This window comes from Triturus cristatus, chromosome 5_2, assembly GCF_964204655.1.
Source record: "Triturus cristatus chromosome 5_2, aTriCri1.1, whole genome shotgun sequence".
NCBI classification, from domain to species: Eukaryota; Metazoa; Chordata; class Amphibia; order Caudata; family Salamandridae; genus Triturus; species Triturus cristatus.
In genome coordinates, this window is record NC_140588.1 from 104,179,426 (window position 1) to 104,207,184 (window position 27,759).

Below are 27,759 nucleotides of genomic sequence, written 5' to 3' on the forward strand. Positions count from 1 at the left end.
AAAATTGAGATTTGACAATACATGTCAGGTAATTATTTAAATGTAATTGAGGAAAAGGTTTGCTCAGATGGGTAAATAATGGAAATACACGTTGACAAATACCCTTAATAGTGGGAAGTGCCATAAACAAAATCTTCTTGGGAGGGCTCCTGGCAATAGTACAAAAGAAACCTATAACCACTTTATGGGGGTGAATAATCAGACTGTGGAAAATATAGAAAGTCAGACTTTAAAATTGATAAAGGTCGGTGTAGAAGTACCGAATCAAGGCAGAAAATGGGCACCTGCTTTAAGCAAAGCTCTGATATAAGAATAGACCCTCAGGCTAGGAGATGGGGAAGGTGCACTACAAACAACTAACAAAGATAACATTCTGATATACTAGGACATTATGCTCTGTAATAGTTGAGGTATTGGCAAATGAGGAAGGCTTGGCAAGTGAGCAGGAAAGAGCCAGCTAGCTAGCAGAACATATAAACTAACGGACACAATATCGACAATGTCACTAGATATACGGAAACATGCACAGGAGATCTCACAGTTAAAAGCTCAAGACAGAGTCATTGTTGACACTCTTGTGAGATTGGGAAATCAGATAAGGAGGTATGGCATCAAGAAACAGAACATGCCTGCTGCAGGAGCAGAGGGCAAAGACATCAAAAAGTTTGTAATACACTTTATAAAAGACGGGGTCTTTCAGGGTGTGTTTGAGATGGACCTGGAATGGGAGATTCAAACTAAAGATTTAAACTAAATCTGAACCAAAATAAGCAGAAGAAAATACTTATTAACTTCCATACATTATCTTTCAAAGAATTAATCCTCACAACTGCTCTAACGATAAAGACAATTTTACACAACAATACTTTGTGTATTATAAGGTCATCTGTATGTCATGCAACAGAAGAATAATGGTTCCTGGGAAGAAGAATGGAAGCAATACTAAGTGTGGGTACTAGAGTCCAGTTAAGATTCCCTTGAGAGCCATGAAGAACAATAAAATGTAGAATAGGATAAAACAAAAGAAAGTAGAAGACTTAATCAGGAATTTAAAATCAAATAAAGTTTAATACTGAAAAAAATGGGAATGGTGGAGAGAAGATGTAGACGGAGACAATGAGATAAAATAAAGGCAAGGTGATTAGGGAGAGTTTAAAGCCTGAAACCAGCAGAGGTTGTTGCGGAAGAATCATGGAGGGCTCCCAAAGGGAGAATTTCATGGGTGGAGAGGAGCTTGTGGGAAAGAATCTACAAAAATCCCTTCAGGCTTCAAGCAAACTTAGCCAGACCAGCGATAAATGTGTGGGAGACAAGTGGGCGAACATATTTATTGGGGATGGATAGTATGCAGATAAATTGTACTATGGTACCAACGTGAGCCTCTAAAAAACCTTATCGCAAAGTTATTGAATTAAAATATACTAATCATCTGAGGAGGTCATTTTTAATAGGCTATTGGAAAATATCTTAGCGAGGAAACAATATACCTACATATGAACTCCCTTAAAGTTTCAAACTGTTAATCATAGAAGATTTAGGCCTGTGTGATAATTGGTGGGTCAAGGCAGGGAAGCAGAGTATACTCTTTTCATAGTAAAAAATATGGACAGAATTCTAGAATTGATTGTTTGGTTGAGCGGAAATGGATGGATAAAATGTAATACATTAATATATCCCAGCATATCACTACAATCATTCTGTGGTATGGCTAGAATTTGTTAATACGTGGTAAAGCCTCCACTTCTAGATGGTCCATAAACTGTCGACTATTAGCACAGTAGTCTGTGAGTCTAGAAATTAAGATTAAAATCGAAGAATTCATGAGTTTTAGGGTAGTTGTCCCAACGATATAGTGTGAGACGCATATACCGCTTATCTATGAAGTATAATTTCTAAATGGTCAGATAGGATTACTCAGAAAGGTAGGGAAGAAGAAAGGTTAATGATTCAAGAAACTGAAAAATTTAGAAATGTAGTGTAACATGAGAAAATCCTATGGTAGTGGAGACCGCTACGTTTAGTTATGTTTTTAGGATACAATTAGTACAAAAGGTATTAGCCAAATAGGAAACTAAGAAGCTTCAATATTTTGAGTACAGGGAGAAAAGTAAAAAAATATTAGCGTAGAAAGTCAAAACTAAAAAAAACACGGAACAATATAAAGTGTATTGAGGATATCAGTGAAGGGCAAGAGGTAACCTGTAATGAAAAAATATTTTTTATTTCATAATTCTTTTCAAGAATTTATCAGGAAAAGATGAAAACTGATTCTGTTAATTTAGAGGTTTGATTACACTTGGTGCAGTTACCATAATTAGCAGAAGATGATCAAAGAAGGATGCTTCACTAGATAAGTAAAGAGGAAACTGAAATAGCTTTATCACAAATTAAAAATAGAAAGGCAACAGGTCCCAACAGAATACTGGGATACCTTTCTAAAAGCATAAAGAAAGTTATTATACCAGAATGTAAGATAACATTTCATACTATTTTATTTAAAGGAAAAGAGATACCTCCATCCTGGGGAGAAGCCACCATTACTCTCAAACCAAATAAGAACACTAAAATTTTAAGTCATATCATATCTCTGCTTAATGTAGATTACACGCTGTTTGTGGGGATACAAGTAAAAGCCTTGTGGAAGTAAATGAACCACTAGTATACATTGATCAAAAGGGATTCATTCCGGGAAGAAAAATGCACAACCTTATCCATCAACTGATTTGCACAATAGATTTGACAGAGACATTCAGAAATCCCTAAGCAGTCATAACTTTTGAGCCTGCCAAAGTTTTGGATTTATCCAATGTTTATTAACACAGTTAAAGTACTCTAGAGCCCCCCATCAGCAAGAGTGCTTTTAAATTGTAATCTAGCAAACAATTTTGACATTAGAAAGGAGACAAGGCATGTTTGTCCTTTATCCCCTGTTTTGTTTGATTTGTACATTGAACCCATAGCCCAACAGGTAGAAGTGATCACAATATATGTTGATTTGAATGCCTAGAATATGGAGGGAAGATTGCACTTTATGAAGATGATCTAGTAATCTTTACCGGGGAAGCAGAAAAAATGTATAGAGATTTGAACAACTGGCTAGCGAGTTTGGTGCCTTGTCAGGATATGATTGGAACGTAGGCAAGGCGGAAGTAATGAACTGGAATAAAAAGAATCTTAGCAACTCTGGTATGGAGGATATAAAATATCTGGGTATTTCTATCATGTATAATATTGACAAGATTCCTGCTAGCAACTCAGTTATGGAGCAGTAGAGATTAATAAGCTACTAAAGAAATGGCAAAACTTCTCGCTAACAATCTAGGGAAGAGCTAACATAGTTAAAATGTGTATTCTGTAGTCACTTAACTTTTGATTTAAAAAAAGTGTCTTTTAAAACCCAAGGCAGCATTGATCCTATTATATGGGCCTCCAAACAGATCAGGATCACTTGAGAAAAAAGCTTATAAGTAAGCAAGCAAAGGGAGGTTCCAATTACCAGATGTGCTATATTATTGTTGGGAGTTTTCAATTAAAACTGCCAAATGCTTATATCTCTCCGTTCTCATTCCATTGGGGGGTTAATGTTTCAGGCTATGCTAAATAATATATGTAAACAGGGTGTGTTTCTAAATAAATTGGGGCCCTAAAATGTTTTTAAAAGTGTGCCTATAAGTCTTCAAAGAAAGTTCAAGAGTCTGGTATGATATGAGGATAAGATGGGGATCTCATAGTACAGTGATCAAAGTCCTTATGTAGAAGTTGCACAGAACACCAGAATGTTTGAAAGATCAGTTACGTTCTCCATTAATAGAGGCAGGTATCATGAGATGAGAGGAACTGATTGAGGACACAAAGTTGAAAATATGGGCCTATTTTTCGAATATGCCAAAGAAAAAAATCTTAGATTTAAATGCATATAACTTATGGCCAGGCACAATTCTCAAAGAAGGAATAAAAATGACTTTGCAGAGATTGAAGATGAGATAAAGGACATGGCAGTTAAGAAGAAACACATATCTAACTGGTACAGGCACTACGAGAAGCAGAGGAAACAAGACACACTCCTCGTATAGGATACTGAAAGGATGCTTGCCAAGTCAATGGCTGAAAATTTTCTGACAGGTATCTTTTCATGCACTTTATACTCTATTGCCACCTGCCTCACTAAAGGGATAAAACATTGTTAACCTTACATAGGGCATATTGGGCTCCACACAAGCTTACCACACTGGGAACATCACAAGAGACCTTGTGTAAGAAATGTAATACAGCAAGTGTGGATGAAGGACATATGTCCGTAAACTGTTAAACTTTGATATTTTTTGTGCAGATGTAATTAATATTGTATTGAAAGTGTTTAAATAAGAAGCTGAGGTAAGCCAGACCCTCATATTGCTTGGGACTGATTTAAGACAAGGTGGAAATCAACCTGCTGATATTTACTGTTTCATCTTTCTATTCTATCATTCATCCATTCTTTCATCCATCACTCAATTGTTCACAATTCCATCAATTCGTGGGTCAGTCCATCCAACCATCCATTCACAAATCCTTCATCTATGCATGCATCCAAACATTCATCTACCCATCCATCCTTTGACTTAGCCATCCATCTAAAAATCTATCTAACCATTAATTGATCATTTTGCCCATTAATCTTTTCCCCTTCTCACCTTTCCGTGTAGTCTGCCATCCATTCATTTTTTAAACGTCCATCTACATTTCCCTCCATCCATCCATCCATCCATCCATCCTTTCACCTACGATCCACCCATTTATCCTGGTCTCTTATCACCATACCTACCTTCCTTCCAGCATTCCTTCATTCACTCTTTTATCTATACATCTTTTCTCCTTTCTCACTACCGCTTACTCTCCTATTTTATCATCTACCCTTTTCCCCCAGTTTCTTAAGTGTATCTTTCTTGCCCCCTTCACTGATGCTGGTATTGCCTTCCCACGATAATTATGATCTTTTGCCGTAAGCTTGAATGACAGAAGACACACATAAAACAACCTCATGTAGCTGCAGCTACTAAAGCGAGGGGCTCACAACAGCCCCTGTTCGGAGGTATGACTTCCTATCCTCCCCATGAACAAATTTCCCTAAAATTATTGCAGACATTTGTAATTGACCAAGAGTGGCATAGAGAGATGTATGAGAAAATCTCATCTGATGGTGATGAAGACTTTAAATAACAACAACAAAAAAAGAAACCTTTATACATTATCTAGGGATGCTTGTTTTGGCCAAGAACAGCATGAGGCACATCTCAGCAACAGAGATGATATTCTATTTGTCTGATTTGTCCAGAATTACAGGATGTTGAGTGTCCCTGCCAAGACTCGAACCCGGTTCTCCTGCTTTGAAGTCGACCGATCTAGCCGGTAGGCCACATCCTCTTCCAACCATTGACTTATGTTCAGTATTCTAGATTATTATTTTCTAGTAGCGGGGATGGCCCTAAGGTTAAAATGGGAAATGTTCAAGTGTCTTCAAACTGTGGTGCTAGGTTCAAGGACTGGGGTCAAGTGTCAAGATCTGTCTTCCGATGAAGATGACACAGCTACAGTAAGAAAGATGGAAAGGATGAGGGTATAAGAGAACAATTGAAACTGAAGGGATGTACAGGATTACTGTTTATCTGGGGAATAGATGAGAACAGTTTTGTCACTAACCCCACATAATTGTGCTACAGAGTGCCTAGCATAGCAATATAGTGGTATCAGAATATTGCGGACAGAATATTGAGGGGAAAAATATCGGAAGTTAAGTGCATCTAGAGAAGGTACAGATTTACTATTCTTAGCTGCACATCTATGCACCTTGAAGATATATATATATATATTTTCAAGGTATATGTATGTAGAGTTAGGTATAGAAAATCATTACTTACTTACTTTCGATATTTTGGCCTTCATAAACTGGTCACGATATTTCCTGACATCGAGATTCCCATCTCAATATTCTGGAGGCACATCCCCGCCGCCAAATAGCTTAGACACCATCTGAAGCACTAGATGTTATGACATGTTGAAAATATGAGGACGCCCCAGAAGTTCTAATGAGTCACAAACTGGTGGTGATTACACTAGTTTGAATGGGACTGGGCTGGCTAAGCCTGCCCACCTCCAGATTTGTTCCTCATTGTAACAGAAGGGCTGCAACACCAGTGAGGTCACAACTGAGGGCATGCTTTCAGATGTCCATGGCTATCCTAAATAGAAAGAAAGGTGCAATGAATTGCTTGTTCCTTTGTAGCACCTATTGCACTACTGATTGTAAAACACTAAAAAGAACATGTTTGTGTTTACATGGGTGAAAAGCTATCAGGGCCAAGCACATCTCCCTGACAAAACAGAACATTATTGGCCAAGCTAGTTTATTTCTGGCCATCAAGAAGTGTACTCATCCAACAGCGAACTACAATGGGTGTTATACATGTCCATGGCCTGCCCGGAGATGACTCAAATTAGAACTGATCTTTCATGGATAAACTTACTGGTAAGCTTACTATTCAGTATTATGCATTTCACCTTCACAGTCACAATGCAATCCATCTAAAAATCCATTAGTATTAGAACCACGCAGTTAAGAACATTTAGTTTTCCATGGGGGAGGAATGTTCGTGGGTGATGTCAGCACAGTCCTCTAATGAACAGTGATTTCAGTGAAACCGTGGACAACTATCTGAGAACATTTGGTGACACAACTTGCAAGCTTTAAACTGCCAGCTGAGTTAATTAATGCAGTATCTGGATAAAGTACCTACTGACCAATGTCTGGCCTCTCAAGTAATCAATTATGAATTAACTATTCTTGGTGGAGACTCAAGAAATGCAGATTCCAAAGTAAGGCCTAGGCAGAAGCCATAACCTAACCAATGCTGGCAACAGCTGAAAGACCAACAACTGGGGGATTAGGCTACCAATGTGACACTATCAAACAACTATTAGCATGAACCGAAACCAAACTAGAAAAGATGTGACCGTTATAGTGACTCATAATCAGGCCAGTTCCCTAAGGCAAAAGAGACTCGGGGCAATTAGCAAATCCACGTAACAAGTACTATCACTGGACTCAAAGCAGCAAGATACCACTTAAAACGTACTAAATTACAACATGTCTTCCTTGTTACGCTTTGACGTTCAGAGGTTAGCAAGGGCCAACAGCCAAGGCTTGTTGTGTGAAAGAACAATATATTAAGGTAGTAAATGTTTAACATTGAATACATTATAATGTACAGACTGTGTTATGTCTTATTGAGCCTCGATACACTCAAAGCGCCTCACGGCTAACAAGAAGCGCGCTACAAATCTACTCATTGATTGACTTAAACAGAAATAAGACGTTTAAAGTATTAGATCTGAAAACTTAAGAAAAACAATATTAATAGGACACAACTAGCAGACACTTCATTGTCAGGGAACTATGAGCATTGTTTAGCAGCTCTCGAGGTGAAAAGGTCTCTGTGTGAAATCCATGTGGGCCCACCAGAGCAGGTATAAGATAAGTGCAGACCATAGCTCAGGATGCATGACAGCTGTGCTTTCACACAGCCATTACGTTCAAAGAAAAATCAATACAATTGATAATACAACATTTAAAAAAGAAAGCCCTGATTAACAAAGCCTCTGAGTAAATTGAAAATACATACCTGGTTGACATCGTGACGCTTAAAGTTCTCTAGTTTCCATTCTGAAACATATACAAAAGAACACACTAAGCAATCATAGAGAAGGATTTTTCACTGATTTATTAAAGCGGTACTGCATATATTCCTCTTTGTTGATCTATCTGAGGCATATAAAATAAAAATGACATGTACATGATAAGGCTGTTATTCTGAGGAAAATGGACTAGTGTGCTTCTTTAGAGTGGACCTCCTTTTAAAAGCGTTATGGTCTATAGTTATCTAATGCGATTTTCATAAAAAAACAATACCAAACAGGCTCTGGGTCTGGAAGTGAAGTGTGAAAAAGCACACATTTAATATCCCCCTTCTCAAAATGGAAAACCTATTAGCTTGTTTTGGTTTCTACATCATTCATGTAGAGCAGTTCAGTTGTGATGTTCATATTAACAGTTTAACAACTGAAAAGAGGCAGTACAGTACAGTACAGTACAGTGATCACCCTAAGCCTCATTACCTTCAAATAAGCATTAAGTGAACTTTAGTTTATGATACATAACATATAAGTGCTGAGTTAGGGCTTCTTAGACATAGGGCAAAATATCCATGGTTTTGGAAGACTTAATTGCTGGAAAAGTACAGCAATAAATGAAAGAATTAAAGACAACAAAGTTGGACTGACCCACAATTTTAATGAATAAAGTTTTTTCTCCGGAGTCTAAGAACTGCATGTTACAGCTGCGTATTCCTCGTACTTCACATTGTGGATTAAGCTATTAGAATACAAAGACACCAAGGCTAAAGATTGCTTGGAACTGAGATAATCTGATCTCTCCTCTGGAGTGGAGGGATTCATAGGATCACCCAGTGTATGATACACATGCAACTTCTCTAATTTATAGAAGTATACATGTGGTTCCTAGAAAGTGGCACTGAATGAGTGGGATATTTTCCTTGCAGGAGGACCCATGCCTTTCCATGGACAGACCTGCCTTTGGCTATATGAGGTATTTGAGGAGTATTTATGGCAGACTGACAATCTGACATCCAATATTCTACCCAAACTCACCAAGGCAGTGTTGCTGGTGTGGAACACTGCACTGGAAAGTGATGCTGGTACAGTCTTGTGATTACAGAGGCACCTTGTGAAACAGTGTGGTCCTGGATAACCTGGTTAATCTAAGCAGGTTTCTCAATTAGAACATGATTGGGGTATCTATGGGTGGTGACGTTTGGACTTCAGAAGGTATGAAAACATTTGTGTGTTTATGAACCAACTCCCCTTTGAGGATTCCCAAGCCTCTGGTTTTCTACTACTGACAAATGCCTTGGAAAATTATTTGGTGGTAATGTGGTGTACAGGCCTTTGTACAGGCCTTTTTTCAGCTCAAGAAAAGGGGAACCATCAGAACCTCTGCACAAGTAAATGAGTTCCACGATCTATAGGACAGTAGTTAACAATGCATCACACTGCCATGACATTCTGAAAAACTTATGGGAAACTGATCAATAAATGAGGTGGAGTGGGGTAAGTCTTTGAGTTACCCTAGACAAGATGCCATCTATTTGGGGTTCAGGCTGGTACAAATGATAATCCTACACTGCAGTTCACCAGGTTTACCAACACCACATACCTGAGGGACTGTGGTCAGGAAGGCACATTCTTCAATACACCACGGAAATACTCTCTTGTTTGTTCATTCTGGGGCAAGGTTCAAATCCACCTGACTGATGGTCTTGTGTTTCCCAACGAACTGACCACTAAATTGATCTTTATGGGCATCTGGGTACATTGCACTCTGTCGTAATATAACAGACTCTTTAGTGCAGTCAGTTTAATTATTGCAGGGAGTGACATCGCTAAACTGTGGGGCAGCCTGGTCACTCCTCTGCCTGTAACATGATGTGCTAGCACAGACTGGTACAAGAAGGTGCTTTAAGCTAGCAGTGGATGTCTTCGTCAGTTGCCTGCAGTATTGGGACAATGGAGTCCCTATCATAGTTTTAATGATCATCACCTCAATGCAATGTATTGCTGCCACAAGTTCAGGTGTTTGAGTGATACATGGGAAACCAGTTGTGTACTTTTCATGCTTTGCCCATTTTATGTACTTGTTTATCTTTACTTGTATCCTCGCTGTTCTCTCAGTGAATGTCGACTGATATGAAAACTTTGTACATATTTGATTATTGGTCTGCAGACTTTGTGACTGACTGCATGATGTTATGTAAAGGGGAAAAGATAAAAACAAACAAATTGAGGTCTGACAGCAGTAAGGCAAAGAGAACCAGACCAGTGGTGGATCAAGCACCACTGGATCACCTACCAAGCTAAAAGATCGCAATGGTTGCATATTGCTACATAAAAACAGTGTCAGCATGTAGTAGTGTCAATTGTGCTTCAGCTAAATCATGCACAAGATCCTATTTAATAAAGAAACATTTCATATCTAATGTATAGTTGTTGAAAGAACAGTTGATTGGTAAACACACAGTCATGCATGTCTTTGGACATCAATTACCTTTTAAGATAGTGTCAGTACTGTGACAAGGTGGCAGAAGATAAAAGACAAGTAGATAAACTTGCAAAATGTGGTTTACTGATTGTTTGTGGGGGCAGTTGTATATAGACACTGCTGCATCATTTGTATAGGATGCACAACAATTGGTGACCACCGAGCGGTTTTAACTAAAAAATCTTAATTAGAGCACAAAAAGACGAGGCATAGGACAAACAAAGTAGAGCAAGGCATCCGAAAAGTGATTCTGAAGTGTTTATGAAAGTAGGAGCTTCGAGAGGCTGGGATTCATCCTGTAGGTAATATTGGAGGTTCTAAGATCCTTAAAAAAAAGAAGAGCCAAGAATGACTACACATCATTCTAACTGTATTTGTCAAATAAAGACTGAATTTAACGAGTTATTCTTTTTCTATGTCTTTAACCAGAAGGGATGTGCGCATGGGTTTTGCAGGAAAGGAATTGAGATTTCCTTAGAGGTGCAGAAGAATTAGTGGACGTACAGCTACTGAAATACAGGTACCAACCTTTTTATCTGTAGGTATGCACCAACGAACAGCAGCAGAGGTAGATTCAGATACAGAAAGGGAAACCTTGGAGAACAATAATCATCTCAACTGAGAGATTATTCTTAATAAGTTGTTTTTTAGCTTAATTTTATAGCAGAAATGAAAAAAATTATAACTTTTCCAAGTGGAGCAAAACGCATTAATATTCACAACTATCTTTGAGCACTGCAACTAGCCTAGGAGACTGTAAAGGCTTCATGATTATTCATTGTGAAAGTTGAACTTACCTTTGGAACAAGAAAATGAAGCTCTTCTTCAATTAGATATTGGGGTGAACAAGGATTAACCCTCTAAGTGCAGGCAATATGGTGTTCATATCCTCCACACTACCTCTGTAGTACGGAGAATATCAATGCCACACTATGGGCAGGGAAGTCCTATAGTGCACGCACCAGAGTAATTGACTTTTGCTGCTGCGAGGGATGAGCTTTCCTCTCAGGCCGAGATGTTTATTTTGATAGCAGTTAAAAGCTGCAGACATGTTGCTCTAACATCATTCTTTTAAAGTGATCTGTGCTGGGGGCAGATCTCAGCCCTGCAAGCAACAATCACAATGGCCGAGGTACCATAGGAAAGAAGAGAATTTCCCTAGTTGAACCCTGCTCAATGATCACTGCAGGAGGAAACAATTCACTAACTAACTATAAGAGATAGCTTCAAGGGAGAAAAATAGTCCACAAAGCAGGGACGCTTAATTCTGGTTCTATTAATTTGTGTTCTGAGTCATTCCAAGCTTAAATAATTACCCTGGATAGTTGGATAATTAAACTACTGCAAGGTGACAAGTAACCCGGCAGGCCCATTGATGGCCATTCCAAGGTGTCTTCCATTTGGACCGACCCTAGGTGCAGGAGATTTTCCCTACTTACTCACCAGATACTAAGGGGCTCATTAGGATGGTGGACGGAAAAGCATCCCGACTGCCGTGGTCACGGAAAAGTACCGTCTGTCGGTACCGCGGCATAACAGGCGGTCAGATTAGGATGCCCTGTCTGAAACACCCTACCGCGGCGGTCGGATTCCAGAATTCACCGCCGGAAAAGCTGAAAATCCGTCTGCAGCGGTCAGATTTTCTGCGGAGAAGCCAAAGACCGCCGTTTTCCCAGCGGTCAGGAACACATGGAGCTATCCACAGTATTGCCACCGCCATTCCCGTATGGCCGGATTCTCCGCTGCGGTGTGATGGGCTGTTTCGGGCATCGTGATTCGACCGGCGGTCTTCACCGCATTCCTCACGGCAATACCTCTCTATTGCCTCCGTCCGCTACAGGTGCGGACGGAGATTACTGGCGGAATGAGAAACACCGCAGCAGATAAGAAATGGGCTATCTACGCCCATCATAATATGGCGGTCGCAATGACCACCGATGGAGTGCGGAAAAAAGCATTTTCTGCCGCCGCCAGCATGGCGCTTGTGCCTCCGCCCGCCATCCTAATGAGCCCCAAAGTGCTCACCCACCTTGTCCTGATGATGACCTCATATCCAGAGGTCGAAACGCCGTTGACTATAAACATACTGACACATTTTTTTACAGCATAAAATTAAACCATGGAGCCATATGTTTTGTTTCTGTCAGTTGATGCATTTTTTTTATCACATGCTTGTCACTGCACGTTCTTTTCACTTAATTGTGAACACTGGATCTTCTTTGATTCTATTAGATCTTTAAATTTCGATTATCCTGCAATCTAAAATATACAAATATTAAATCAATTGCAGTCATAATACCCATTTTTGTGCCTACGTCAATAACTGCCTTGGTAAATTAACTATTATCTGGTCAAAAAGTTTTTCAGACCAGATTCTCCTTGTTTACATGATTTATTATGTATAGTGAATCACTGTTTTTACAATAGAATTTGATTATACAGCGTTTAGTAGTGCCAGGGTCACTCCATCTTCACATGTTCTAGTCATGTTCTAGTCTGTCAATAACTCTCTGTACTAGTTTTCTTGAACCCTGTTAGAACTGACAGCTTTAGGGTGGTCTTCCCCAAACATTTTGCCTGCTTACCTCCACTTTTTGCTGTATTCTTTTTGTTGGCCTTAGGATTCTAAGCTCTCAACCACTGCTAACCAGTGCTAAAATGCATGTACTTCTCCCTTAAACATGGTTTTATTGACTTATCCACAATTGTTATAGTTAATTTATCAGTAAGTCCCTAGTAGAGTGCACTTCAAAGACCCTCTTTAAAGTCACCCCCACTTCAAAGGCACAACTGGGTATAAGTACTGAGTCTCTGACCCCACCATATCAGACACTTCTGGACCTGTTAAGAAAATCTGCCAAGAAGGACTGCTGTGCTGCTACACTCACTGCCACTTTGCTCGACTGTTGCTCTGGAAGAACGGTTTTCTGGTGTGCAGTCCTGTTGCCTGCTAACCTCTACCCCTCCTGAGGAAGAACTGGACTCTTGCTTGAACCCTGAGTGTTCTCCAAGGGCATGCTGACTTGCTTCCTGTTTTGAGACTCAGGGATATTAAAGTCTTACCTCCTACTACTGTTCCTGGTCCATTGGAAGAGGATCCAGGTGTTTGCTCCATTGGAACCGACGCATCATCTGCTGTATAAAGCAGAATCACCTCACCACTGCTGTTTACAGGAACAGAACTGGCACATAGCACTTAAAACCAGTGCATCGCCTCCAGAACCAATGTATCAGGACATGCGCATCGCCACCGACAAAGTGAGAGACCATCGATGGATCCCCTCGACTGTGTGGAGAAACTCAGCGCATCTGCTTTGGAACCAGCACATCTTGGAGCTTCATCTTCGGAACAGGCGCATCACCATCGTTGCATGGAGAAAACCGACAAATCACCTAGACTATGGGATTGAAACTGACACATCACACGGCTGCACCTCGCATCTCAGTGTTGTGACCAGGATCAAGGTACTTTGTTTAGAGGGCCTTTCAGTATCCGGTACGCGCTCCATCGCGGTTTGCCTGAACTCTTAACTTTGCCCCGCTTCAGCGATATTTACACTTTTATTCTTTTAAAATTCATTTCTAGACTTCTACTTATTAGATTTTTGTTGTTTTGAATTTGTTTTATTTATAGAATCATAATCTATTACTCTACAGTGGTGTGGAGTCAGTTTGTGGTGTTTTCACTGTGTTACTGTTTGAAGTGTTGCACAAATACTTTAAACATTGCCTCTTAAATTAAGCCTGACTGTTCTGTGCCAAACTACCAGAGGGTGAGCACAGGTTAATTTAAAGTGCGTTTCTGACTTACTCGCACTAGGATTGTTGTTTCTGCTTGGACAGGATGCATACCTTGGTCAACCAGAAACCCAATTTCTAACAAACCCCTTATCCAAGGGTCCCTTTGACTCCTATTACACCTGACATCAGTTGACTTTGTAATGAGTTACTCTGTTACAGAGTATACTGGCTCCTAAACCCTGTCCCCTACCAGTTCCTATAGGACTCTTTGCCCCAAGGCCCCTTGATGCTCAGCCTCTGCTTCTTGAATTCTCTGTCTCCAGGACTTCCTGCCCATATATCATCTGATCATTTCATTGACCATCTGGGCATTATACAATATGCTGTTTTTTTGTTAAAAACATTTGTTTTGTTTATACTTTCACATTATGCATTAATCTAATGGTCAGTGCACGCAGTTTGTTAAAGGGCAGAGTACGAGAGACAGCAGTATCTTTCATTTTTACAGAAGCCGAACTCATGTGCAAGCAGCTATGCTTCACAGTAGGTAAACCATGTTCAATATAAATGATATCTTAGCTTCGGAGCCAGAGCCAATCCAGGTAAAGGAACAGGGAGCAATGGGAGGTGAGCATGGAGAGGTGAATAATCATTAGAAACAACTTTCTCAAATTTATTGGGACGTCCTCTTGCTTCATAAATACATTTTTCATTGTTCATACACCAAGCCAGACCTGAAACCAATTGTTCAATTGCCGAAACCTCAGCCCATCCCATTTGTTGGTCGATATCTTGGTGTGCCCAGATCACCAAAGAATTTATTGTACCTAGGAAGAGCGCATTCCTTCCAAACAACAAACAGCGAGATTGGTGCTCACCCCATCCCGGAATGAACAAACTTTATGACATTTTCATAAGTTGTAGTAGAAGATAACCATTCACCCACAGTTTGTAGCACACACATCAGTATTGATTCTACCAACCTTACATAATAGTGTCCTGGAGTGGTATACTATATGTAGAATGTTTATCTTTATCAATCTAAAATCTGCTCTTATGGCTTTTGAGGGAGCCTCAGAGTCTCCTCCCATTCCAAGACCTCCAAGTCTCCCACACCCTGCATCGATTTCGATCTTGGATGGTCCCTTACTATAATAATGTTATTAATGAGTATTCAGTAGCTCATTGACATAGCTTTCTTGGTTTCAGGCAATAGTCTGTGCTCAACTGTAGAGCCATTGATGACATCTGTGGAATTTAGAACGTGTATGGATATGGCATACCTAATCTGTAAGTATCTAAGGACTTCTGAGTCAGACAATTCAAATTCTTTCTGAAGTTGTGTAATAGGTTGCACAGCCTTACATACCCACACATCATCAGGGGTTGTAATCCCTACAGATGTCCTTTACAAAAGCCAGCAACACTTATTTCCGTCACAAGCCCATAGTGGGGTATACCCAGTAAGTAGGATTTCCCACCCCTGCTGTTTTGTAGCGGCCCACCATATACAAATTACCATTCTTGTGTTTTCAAGGCAGATGTTTAAGCTCTTGTCTCCCCTACAGTAGCACTGAATAACCACAGTCACATAAAATATGTCTGTCTGTTCTTAAAGGTGACTCCTGCAAGGTTTAGAAAGTCCACACGTTCACCACTGGGAATTAGGTCCAGTGATATTTACAAACACTAATGAGCAAAATGCCCCCACTGTTCACTACCCGACGGAGCATGGTTAGGTGCTACCCTGTGTATCCTTGAAACAATAAGGATCAGAACACTTTGTCTAGTCTCTTAAACAGGTCCTCCAGCACCTAGTAAGGCACGTTTTTAGGCAGTAAAGCAGCTTCGCGACCACCACCATTTTGTACAGATTTGCTCCACCTAGTAATGACAGGGCAGTGAGCCTCAATGCTGCTTCTTATCTTTGAACTTGTTCAACACCCTATTGAGGCTATAGATCAAAAAATCCTTCCTACTACTCGTGACATACATTTTTAAGAACCTAAATCCCTTCCCATAATTCTTATAGAGCACCAACATTTGGATTTCAGTTGCCAAGTGGACAGACAGTAAAAATAGCACTGACTTCTCCCAGTTATTACAGAATCCAGAGTACAAGCCAAACTTCTCACATAGCTGGAGGACTTATTCTAAGAATTCTTCAGAGTCAGCAATACACAAGAGAATATCATATGCATAGAGAAATATTCTTTTTTCACATGAAGGACCCCAACAAAGAACTTTAATCAGAGCGTTCTATATCCAGCAGGCTAAAGGCTCTAGTACCAAAGCACACAACACTGGACATAGGGGACATTCCTGTCTTGTGTCCCTCTCTAGTGTAGAGTGCTTTGAGAGAACTCCATTCATTTTCCCTCTTGCTGTTGGGGTCGTAGACAAAATCTGGACAATAGTTGCATTTCTCATTTCTTGTGACAAAACTCCATTCTTCCTTTTGAACATTAATAGTATATGAGCTGATATTTTTCAAGAAGACCCTTTAAAGAATCCTGAAAGAAAGCCACTTTGCCATGCCACTAACTGAGTAATGGCCTCCTCAAGACAAACCACTGGCATTGGTTAATTCTACACAAAACTAAGCTGTTATGCCAACATCAGTCATGGCTACATACAGGTTCTTAAAGTATCTTTCAAATGTTTGTGATAGTTGAATATGCCTTGTTATAAACGTTCCTGCTTCATCTTCTAATGCACCCACACACCCACCTCTTTCTTTCTTTATGCCGAATAAGCCAGGCTATTGGTTTCTCTGCTTAGGACCCAACCTCCTATAGCCCCTTGTGCATAGTAATATATTAGGCACATGCCCCGTCGTCTCTCAGGGACCAGTCTTCCTGCTTCTTAAGATGTAATTTCCGTAGTACTAAGCGCTCTTTGTGAAATATGCCTTTTTAGCTCAAGAAGTTCTCTACCAGTAAATATTGCTTCAGGTAGAGTACAGCCCTGTAGTACTGAACATATAATAATGATCTCAGGGCCTCTGAATCCAAAGTGATGGTAGGCATTCCATACTAAGCAGGTAATTACATATTGTGACAAGAAACTCATCCAGCCCGCTAAAGGGGGCAAGGCCACACCAATGCATGATGCCCCTTTTGATCACAAATGAAGTAGTACACTCTACGTTTGATCCATAACAAATCCTAGCAATAGTATTACAATATATTTGATTTGTGATTTTAATTATGGCTTCTTCCACCCCCAGTGTTCTCATTATGAGCCTCAGTTTAGAATGATTGATACAGTTAAATATGCTGCTAAGGTTCATAAAGGCCAGGTGCATAAACATTTTACCTAGCACATGTGTATTTGCCAATTAAAAGATTAAAATGTAAACATTGTTCGACTGTGCCCAAATCATTTTAAAATCCAAATTGAACATATCACAGTATGACATTTTTCTCTGTCCTTAATTCAAGTCTCTAATAAAATTCTCCCCATTTTTACAAGGATATAAGCTGAAAACATTTATGGTCAGACATGTCCCCTTTCTAAAAGTTGGGACTATTCAGTCCAAGATAGATTCAGTCCAATGTGATGGTAAATCTCCAACCACTACAGTGTTTAAGACATTAGCTAAAATAGGAGCCCAGAGATCGGTTGTTTTTGAAAATATCAACGGAGACACCATCTGGCCCGGGCACTTTTCTGGAGTTAATCTTGTAGGCCGCAGAGCACACTTCACTCAACTCAAAGAAAATGGGGCATAGGTTATTTTCTTTAATCAAATTACTGTCTGATGTTGCAAGTTACCTTGAGTGCAGGATCAAAAAAAATTGTAAGATGGTTTACTAAATCTGTGGCACGAATCAAAAGCGTCAATAAAAGGCGCTGTTGCTTCCCTAAAAAATGGTGCATTAACAGTTTTTGTTTTTCTGTATTTCAACCATATATAAAACAACTAGGATGCAATGGCCTGTGAGGGGACTGTGTGAGGAAAGAGAAGGACATGGTATTGTAGGGTGACAAAGAAAGACAAGCACTGCGTATGCCAACAACTCATGTATACTCCAATAAGTTGCATAAATATACACACATCTCACAATCTCTAGAATGTGACAACAAGCATGAATTAACAGGAAGAAGAATTGAACAGCCTGATGAACCTATGGTGCAGGTACAAAGGCCTTTATTTAAAGACAATCAAATAGGTGTCATCAACCATCATTTGAGTCATTGTGGGGATATTAGGGCCCACTTTGTGTGAACTCCATTTGTAGGAGAGTTGATGGTCCCAGTCCCAAAGTTCCAACCAATGTACTACTAGAAAACGTTGGGTTACTTCATTAATTATCTTTCTCACCTTTGAACAGATTCCTAAGCAATCCTTCCCTTAGGAGGTGGGCACAAAGAAAATTCAAAGAAAGAAATCCTGCACGACCACGTGAGTGAAACGGCCATTGCTTTCCCACCTCAGAATCCAAACAACAGAGCTTGACAAAGGCATGGTGGTAAGCCCATGTTGCCCCTATACCTACAAGACTCTGTTTGAGGTCGGCATGAATAACTTTGCCCTGGACTAAGGGCTTGAATCCCTTCAGGAGGTTCTTTCTTTACCAGCGCATAGCAGATCTTAATGCACAGCAATATCCAATGAGAAAGTGTTCTATTTTGAACAACCTTACCTTTTTTGCTGGCCGTGTACCTAACAAAGAGCTTGTCATCAAACCTGATCTTCTTCATGTAGCTAATGTATTAACTAATAGTACACCAGGAGTCCAGCTTTTTATTTTTATTTATAATTGCTCTTATTGTTATTGTCAGAGCAAACCTACATGGGGATGATCTGGCACATGAGTATATGAGGGGACAAAAGGGAAGGGGAGTTGTAAAAGGGAAGGGGAGTTGTGAAAGGGAGGAGCCCGCCTAGGAGGAGACTGAAGGGTTATGGAAACTGAAGGGGGGATGGGATGGGGCCACACGAACGGGCGGTACCAAGGAGAAGCCAAGGACTGTATGGATATGGGTATGAATAGCTGTAGAAAGGAGGTAAATATGGTGGTCGAAATCAGAGCCTGGCTCCAAAGCATGTGGTATGATATCCCATTTCGTGATCTGTGGGACTCTCCCATCCTTGTGCTGAAATGTCCTGACCACATCGTCCTCTACCATAGTCTGTGTCAAAGTTTCCAGGGAGGGATGGGTGGGGTGGCAGCGGCCTTCCAGTTCACTGCTATCAACAGCCACACAGCATGAGAGCCAGGTCAAAGAACCAAGACCAGTAGGCATGTCTTCGGGGTATTAATGTGGTGTGTACTAGTGATATGTGTGAGGTAGGCACAAACCACAGTCCAGAAGGGCCTCAGTACAGGACACAACCAGATCATATGAAAAAAGTCAGAGTTGTCGAAGTTGCATCTAGGACATCAATGAATATAGTGGGGAACAGTCTGAGCAGTCGTGTGGAGGTCAGGTAAGTGAAGTGAAAAGAGTTCAATTGTAGCAGCTTCAGATGCGTGTTTCTGGAGATCTTTGAGATACAACCTAGGAGGTTGGACCAGTTCTAGTCAGACAGGTCGATTTGCAGGTTCTGGCTCCAGCAGAATCAAAGAGCCAGCAACACGGGCCCACCACCTTTGCACAGCACCCTGTACACATTAGTGATCCTGTGCGTTGTGCGGCTCCTGGTCAAAACCATATGGAGAACCAGGTTGGTGTTGGAAATAGCGCCAGGGGCACCCCGAGTGCAGTGTATGTAAGGACCTATCCCAGCAAAAGTGCATACACATCGCAAAGTTCTGCTAATGTAAAGTCCTCCCATATTGGACAGCTGCCTTTGGGCGTCTAATGTCACCCGGGACTAGTGCGCCCAAGTGGCTGGCACCTTGATCTCAGCAAAGCCAGGCAGGCACCAGATAGGAAGGTCCGGTGAATATGCAGATTTACAATGTCTGTGGGTGAACTGTTGAGACCAGCAGTGCTGGATCACACAAAGAAGTGTGGACCGGGTACCTTGGGAAGAAGCCATGAAGACGTCCCATAAAACACCTGTACAGGTCATCTGAAGCCAGAGATAATTAGTTTTAAGCGGCACGTCCAGAGACATCCAGGTCATAAGCCATTGTAATTGTGCTGCTAAATATTATGTCTCGTAATCCAGTGACCCCAGTCCGCCAGCATCCAAGGAAAGGAACAATTTGTCATGGGCCACCAGGTGTCTACTCACCACCCAGATCAGGCTGGAAAGCCAGGTGCTGAGTTCAGGGAGCATGGATTTAAATAATACCAAAGGGAGGTTGGCGAACAGAAATTGCAGGTGTGGCAGTGTCACCATTTTCAGTAAGGCTAGGTAGCCCACTGAAGAAAGTGGAAGCTGCTGCCAGAAAGCTGAAGAGAGGTGCAGGGCTGCCGTCAGCCTGTCGAGGTTATCTTCATGGATGGTGTCCAGGGTCCTGTAGACATGGACACCCAGATACTCGAACGTGTGTGGGCCACACAGGAGTCTGTCAGTGGGAAACCACAGGATTTGTCTGAGCTGATACGGAGACCCGAAATCATGCTGAAAGGAGTCTAGTGTGTTCATAATCTGTGCCACTCCGGTGGTGACGTCGCATATGCATATTAGGGCATCATCCACACATAGCAATATGGAATGATTATGGGCGGCTATCTGTAGTTCGAGTCTGGCGCCCTCGAGACATACCTTGCATGCCAGCAGCTCCAACGTGATGGCACCCCTGCCTGTTGCCTCTATGTATACCCCAAGGGTCGAAATATTCCTGCCTGGTCCAGACCCATGTAACCAGATTCATGTAAAGATATTATCTCACCACAGAAACGTATGCGTTGTAGCACCGCAAACAAGTATGACCAGGACAGGCTGTCAAAGACCTTCTCTATGTCAATGGAGACCACAACAGCTGGTGTAACATCTAATACAAAGTTAAAGTCTTCATCCACCAGCAGGGGCTAGGTTAGTGAGTGTTCCATGAATTTGTCCAAGGTGTACGTTAGGCCTGACAGCCTTAGGGTGGTCTTCCCCTCACCAACTTTCTGCTTAACTCCTCCTTTCCGACCACTTTTTTGTAGTCTTTGAGACTCTGTGCACTTTACGCCTGCTATCCAGTTCTAAAGTGCCTGTGCTCTCTCTCCTAAACATGGTAACATCCCCAATTGCCATGTTTATTTTGCTTATAAGTCCCTAATAACATGGTATCCCCTATACCAAGGGCCTGTAAATTAAATGCTACTAGTGAGCCTGTAGCACTGATTGTGCCACACACTGAAATTGCCCATTAACCATGGCTCCGGCCTGCCATTGCAGAGCCTGTGTGTGCAGTTTTACACTGCCATGTTCCCCTGGAAAAATAAACCTTTTGCCAGGCCCAAACCTTCCCTTTGTATACATATAAGACACCCCTAGGGTAGGCCCTGGACAACCCAGAGGGCAGGGTGCAATACATTTAAAAGGCAGGACATGCACTTTTAAGTTTTACCTGTCCTGGTAGTGAAAAACTACCAAAGATGTTTTTCACAACTACATATCCTATCTCTCCCTTAGGAAAACATAGGGATTACCTCATTACATTTTATAAGTGTGATTCCCAATTGGGAAAAGAGAAGTCCCCAGGTCTGGTGTCTCTGGAATCCAAATTTCAAATCCTAACTTATGGTGAAGTCGGATTTTAAATGACAATTCTGGAATTGCCAATTTTGTAAAGTTGCCATTTTCTTACTTTAGACAGCTGGTACCCGCTGCCTGTCTCTGACCAGTCTGGGATGGGTGACAGCTGGCCTTTGTGTATTCCCCCTAGACGGCCACACACAAGGGAGCTTAGATGTGACTTTACGGGCCATCCTGAGAGGATGGGAGTGAGGAGCTGGATCCGGCTTCACTTACAACTGAATAGGCTGTGTCCTGTACCCACACAAAGTTTGCATAGTACCTCTGTGTGCTTCAAAAGACCTATCTTTGAAGTCTCCCTCCAAGAACTAAACCGAAAAGAAAAATCACATTCCCAACATTAATTGTGCCTTACAAGAAAGATGCTCTGTTTGCAGCTGCAGTTGTATCGAGGTAGAAACAACCCTAACAACGCGGGCATCACATCGCGATGCCATTACAACGCGGTTGTTACAATGACCGTGTTGTAACCACGCAATGCCATTACCACGCAAGTCGTTACATCGACTTGCGGTAGATGGCATGCTAACATTAGAAATAGTATAGTTTACTATTCCAACACCTTCCCTACTGTTACGTAGGTTGGAGTTGGAATAGTAAATTATACATTTCTGATGTCAGCACGCCATCTACTGCAAGTCGATGTAACGACTTGCGCAGTAATGGAATTGCGTGGTTACAACGCGGTCGTTGTAATGACCGCGTTGTAATGGCACGCGGAGTAAGGGCTCGCGATGTAAAGAGTCATATTCATATCGAGGACTTTGTCTGGGACTCTCTCTACTGCAACTTCCTCTGAGCCTCACAGAGAAGGCCACCTCGACCGTAAGGGCAGTGCATCACAGGCGTCAAGGCCAGGGCCAACACTGAGCCGGTGCCAAATGATTTGTGGTCTGTTGGACCTTGGTTTTCTCATGATGGCTCCTGTGAAGGGAGTTCTCTGTATTGCAGTCAACGCTCCCAGCATCCGAATTTACCCCGCTTACAAAGACAGTGTGGACCTGGCAGCACGAGCAGCCAAGCCTTCTGTGCTGGGGCCCCTCCTAGTATTCTACTTGTGTTGCTGTCGTAGAAAGGAGGCACAACAGGAAATGCTGCCCACCACCCCGATCCCCCCACCCAAGTGCAGGGGGGTGGACTGAGGTCTGCTGAATAAGAGAGTCTCAGGACAACAATAAGTGGGTGACGTGGGATGTGTGCTGCGGCAATGTAGGGCATGATCAGATGTGGCCTAAAAGAGAGCACAAACGTTCATGGCAGTAGGGTTCTCCCGCTAACCATTACCACAGAACATGTGGTATCAGCACAGAGGGTGCATTTATGGACAGTCAGTTTGGTGGCCTAAAGGGTTTTTGGCGGTAAGCCCTCCTGTCGGGGAGTACCAAGCTGGATTTTCAGCCTGCTCCGAGCCACGCATAGTGCCAGTCCTAGGCTAAAGAGCTGGGGGCCTTGCCTGATGCATCGTCATGAGTGGTGCAACTACAGCGGGGAAAGCCGGGTATTAAAGGAGCTGGTCACCCTCAGGGGCTGGGGAAGCCTTCCCCACCCCCATGGTGTTCACAGACACCAGATGGCAAGTGCGGGGCCCGTGCCGGGGTTGGATGGCTGAGGATAAGAGTTGTGGCTCAGGGGAACACCTCAGGCTGCGGCCACCATTTTCCATGTCACAGGCAGACCCCCATCTAGGGTGCAGCTTATGCTACTATTCCTTCTCCTTAGTCAGATAGGACAGCAGATAGAAGGTGGGCAAGGTGATAGATTGCCACATATGGAAAGGAGACACCACCTTAGGAAGGAAAACTTCCTTAGTTCGAAGAACAATCTTATCCAGGAAGAAAGCACGTTAAGGGCAGCTGGACACTCAAGGCCGGAAGCTTTCTAATACTACGAGCCGAGGTCAGAACAATCAAAAACACAGTCTTTAAGGTAAGCAATCTTAACTGACAACTATGCAGGGCTCAAACGGAGAATTCATCAGGAAAGTCAAAACTAAATTTATGTCCCATTGTGGCATAAAAGTGGAAAGCAAAACATGCTCCTCAAACCCCTAAAAAAGTCTAATAACCACTGTGAACAAAGAAGGTTAGTCTGGGAAACATAAAATGGCTGACAAAGCTGAAACGTATCCTTTGACCTGAAACTCATAGTGAAACAGTAACATCCCCTTCAACTGAAACATGTCCCCCAAAGCTCCTTGAGATAGATACTGGAGAGTACCGAATGTCGGGGAAAGGCATAAATGTGAGTGGCAAAAGGCATGTACCACATGGCAAAGATGTCCGGAACCACCTCCAGGATGACGCCAACTGAGGTTGCAGGCTCAGATGTTCTGTGAACCTGGCAGATAGTTGGCGACCAGCCAAAGCCCCTGTTGGTGCACCCAAGTCAGCACTTTCCAACAGAGAAGGTGAGACCCACTTGTTCAAGTTTATTGATGTACCACGTCAAAATCGCATTGTGCATCAAGATCTCAACAGACTGACTCTGAAGGGATAGGTGGAAGGGCCTGACAGCCAGTCGGAATGCTTTCAGTTTGAGCCGACTGATGTGAAATTCATGATCTTCTAGTGTACAAAGGTCTCTCATCTCCCGTTCCCTCAGTTGCGTGCCCCACCCAAAGGTGGACGCCTCCATCACCAACATGTGAACTGTAGGACCAGTATATGAATGTCCACATCCTGCAAGTCAAGGGAAACCATGCAGTCTTCCACATCCAGTGCCGGCAGACACTGAGTCATAAACAGAATCCTGAACTTCTCCTTCGATAGGTACCAGCTCAGAAGGCTAAGGTCTAGGATTGGATGAGAACCTCCTACCTTGTTCAAAACCTGGACGAATCAAGAGTAGCTCGCCTTCCCATTATATCTTCTGGCACCAATTCCACTGCTCCCATCTACAGCGAACTGCCACCTCCTGCTGCATAATCCATAGATGGTCCTTGGATGTAAGTAAATGCCAGGGAGGGGCATGAGGAAGTTATCGCCGTAAAACTAGAGTATACCCCTTTTCCACATTCTGCAGGACTGCAGGATATAAAATATCTGTCCTCCAAGGAGGTAGACAAAGTCTGAACCTGTCAGCAGCATAATTTGCCCCTTCCCTTGTACTGCAGAACAAGAGGATTTTGCTGATGTTGACTGAACTGAAAGTATCTGCCAAAAGCTTTGGCCCTGAAAAAGTCCTGTGCCAAAGACTATAGCCCTAGTGATCTTGCCGTGGGTCTACCCTCCTTTAATCACTCCAGAACGGCTTCTGCTTTTTTACCAAAGAGGTGCTCGCCGTCAAATGGCATGTCAATGAGTGTGTTAAGGCCATCAGCTGAGAACCCTGTTGAGTGCAGATAGGTCGGTCACCTTAAAGCAACAGTAAAGCTCATTGATCTTGCAAAGCAGTAGGCCATGTAGAGACCTGCCCTGATTTTACAGTGGGAACCATCTTGCCCATAATGGACCACCTCTACAAAATTACGCCTGAACTGATCTGTAAAGTTGGGGCCACAATTCCTACCATATCACAAAGTGAGTGAATGTGCAGGGAAGGCTTACGGGTTTAATCTTGTAGTGGAGGATGCCTTAATCTCGCTGGAGAGGGATGGAATGACAAGACAGCAGGGCTTCCCAGGAGCGCCTGTGTACAGTTTTTATACAGTGCGATTTACTGCCGGACATAGGGTAGGCTTAGACTACGGCTATTTCACAGCATCCACTAGAGCCTCATTAAATGGGAGGAGAGGCTCCACTGTAGGGACAATCAACTGTAATATATTGGTTACGATATTCGTCCATTTCTGAACTGAAGGGAGAGCACTACAGCACTTAAGCCACTCTCTTAAGTATTACATGGAAGGAGGCAATCTCCACCAGTGACCAGCCAGGGTCTAGACCAGTGTCAATATCCAGTGATTTATCCAACCAACTGGACTTCTCCAAGGACAACAAACCTGAAGCATGAAAGGGGAGCAGGGGAGATTATTATCTGGGTCTCTTGGCCATCTACGGGTCTGAATCCATAACAAAAAACGTTATGAATCGTGCTGCAATACTGCCATTATACCCTTCCTCTCAGTATTGTTCCTCCTTAAGGAAGCACTGAGGCACTCCCCTGAACTTCAACCATTTAATTGGTGGCAGGAGGGGTTGCTGAGAGGTGACTGAAGAGAGGGAAGCACCAGGGGCTTTGGGGTACCAGCAGCACTGGCTTCAGAGCCAGGGTTGGTGCCAGGGTCATCATTCAAGTTGGAGTGGGTAGCCCCATTAATGGTCCCCCGTGTAGGACCAAAAGTCAGATAGCGCTGGGACAAACCTGCACGGTGCCAGGTGGATGCCAGGTACTGAAGGAGAGAAGCCTCATATGGTCCCTAGGGAACTGAGAGGCGGTTCAGAGGGGAACTGCTGTTCTCCAAAACATGTCCATCAGAGGATAAGGAAGAAGGCTGGATCGTTATACGGTGCTGGAAGTTCAGGATATACATGGGCCAGTATTCCCATTGGTGCTGAGGGAAGCAGCATTTGTGCCAGCAGCACTGGCAAGGCCAACAGGGACAATGCTACTAACTCCAGCTCCAGAGAGGAACGAACTAGAGACAAAACATGGACTGGAGGGGCAGACGTTGCAGTCTATCAGGAACGCGGCTGCCCACAAAAACACAGACAAATTTGGTCTTGCTAGGCAACATACAGGGGCACAGACTTACCTCCTACCATCATTAGACCCCCTTCAAATCCAGTCTATAGTTCTCCCCGACTCCTATATACCCTAGTTGAGCTGCTCTGTTGTCTCCATGTACACACTGTGACATATCTCGTTTGGTGAACTATGTGATAACCTGTGCCAAGTTTTGGTTCTAGTTTTTGGGCCTGCAGTGTCACAGGCTAGCTTGTTGTTTAAAAGTAAGAGGTACTGTCTTACTCGAAATGTATCCGAGATGTATGCTTTGGGTATCGCCAATCATGTACCACTAAACTCAATAAAATCTGTTATTAAAACAAAAACATGGACTGGAGGCCTATTCCTGAATTTTCTTGTGGGAGAAGAGGAATACTTATTTTCGTCTTGTGGTGTCTCATCTTCTCCTTCGAGTATTTAGAAGACGGGAAGAGTTAGATGGATACCTGGACCTCGTCATCAACTGACAACGTCCCAGATGGTCATCTCTGGCACTAGCCAAGAAGAGCATGGCTTCTTGTTCCTGGATGGCCTTCAGGTTCATTCCGAGGCAGAGGCCACTCAATGCAGAGTTCCTCAAACCAAGACATGACATACAGTTTGAGATGGAAATTTCTGCATCATGGCACAAATACCGGTGGGTAAGGGGGTCTAGGGGAAGTTTAAAGACCTGCACGGACAAAATCCCCTATTCACTAGTCATATAACAACAAGGAGTCCGTGGGTCTGCTGAAACAGAACTAGAGGCTAATGGCTATAAGACAAAGTGTTAGAAAGAATAAGGACAAAGTCCCATCACCCACCGAAGTGGCATGCTTCATCATCTGGGGCCTCTTCTTAACCACACCTGGTGTGGTTAAGGAGCTACAACTCCTTTGCTAGTGACGAAAAAGGAGGAGTTCACGGATGTTTTAAAGAAGTAACAACCGAGGTATAATGTTCTTAACAAGTGGTGAAGCTGCCTAAAGTGTGGTGAAACTATGTGTATAACGAAGTGCAGTGTGAATGAATGGTGTTTAAAAATGACTACCTAAAGAAAATTTTTGTTTATAGGGTATCTTTAGGTGCCACAGGATAAAAACAAGAAACGTGTTCACAACAAAAAAAAAATGTCGAACACGCTAACAGCAGGATGGTCAATAATATACATGGTCAACATGTTCAGCCAGAAGTGATCTGACCTTTTGATCGTGGCTTTCTTCAGGACCGATTAATACTACTGCATCAAAAGTGAATGAAATAAGAGTGCCAAAAATCACAAAACGTAAATAAAATGGAACGATACCACCTACAAATATACCTGCTTCAAAGAGAATAAGCGGAACTGTAGGGGTTCACAATGATCACCTGTTTAAAAAAAGAAAAACAGAAGAACAGGAGAACACATCAATGTCGCAAATGGTCTTAAAACCAAGCACTCAGTCACTGACGCAACTGCAATAATAATATACAGTTGACGTAATGAGGTCTCTGAATGACCTTCTTACCCGTAATGTATCGGGGATAAACACCTCCACTCCTGGTAACGACTCAGGGCGTGAGGCAGCGCTCTACA

General features: G+C 42.4%; 1 protein-coding gene across 3 annotated transcripts in view; it reads right to left on the reverse strand.

Annotated features, from left to right (window-relative positions):
* PIGN (phosphatidylinositol glycan anchor biosynthesis class N) overlaps positions 1-27,759 on the reverse strand; it is an 862,819-nt gene that overhangs the window by 665,327 nt on the left and 169,733 nt on the right. For all 3 annotated transcript variants that reach the window (XM_085606885.1, XM_085606886.1, XM_085606884.1), the window contains one exon: positions 7,659-7,699. In XM_085606885.1, coding sequence (XP_085463011.1) covers positions 7,659-7,699 — 41 coding nt within the window. The remainder of the gene's footprint in view (positions 1-7,658; positions 7,700-27,759) is intronic.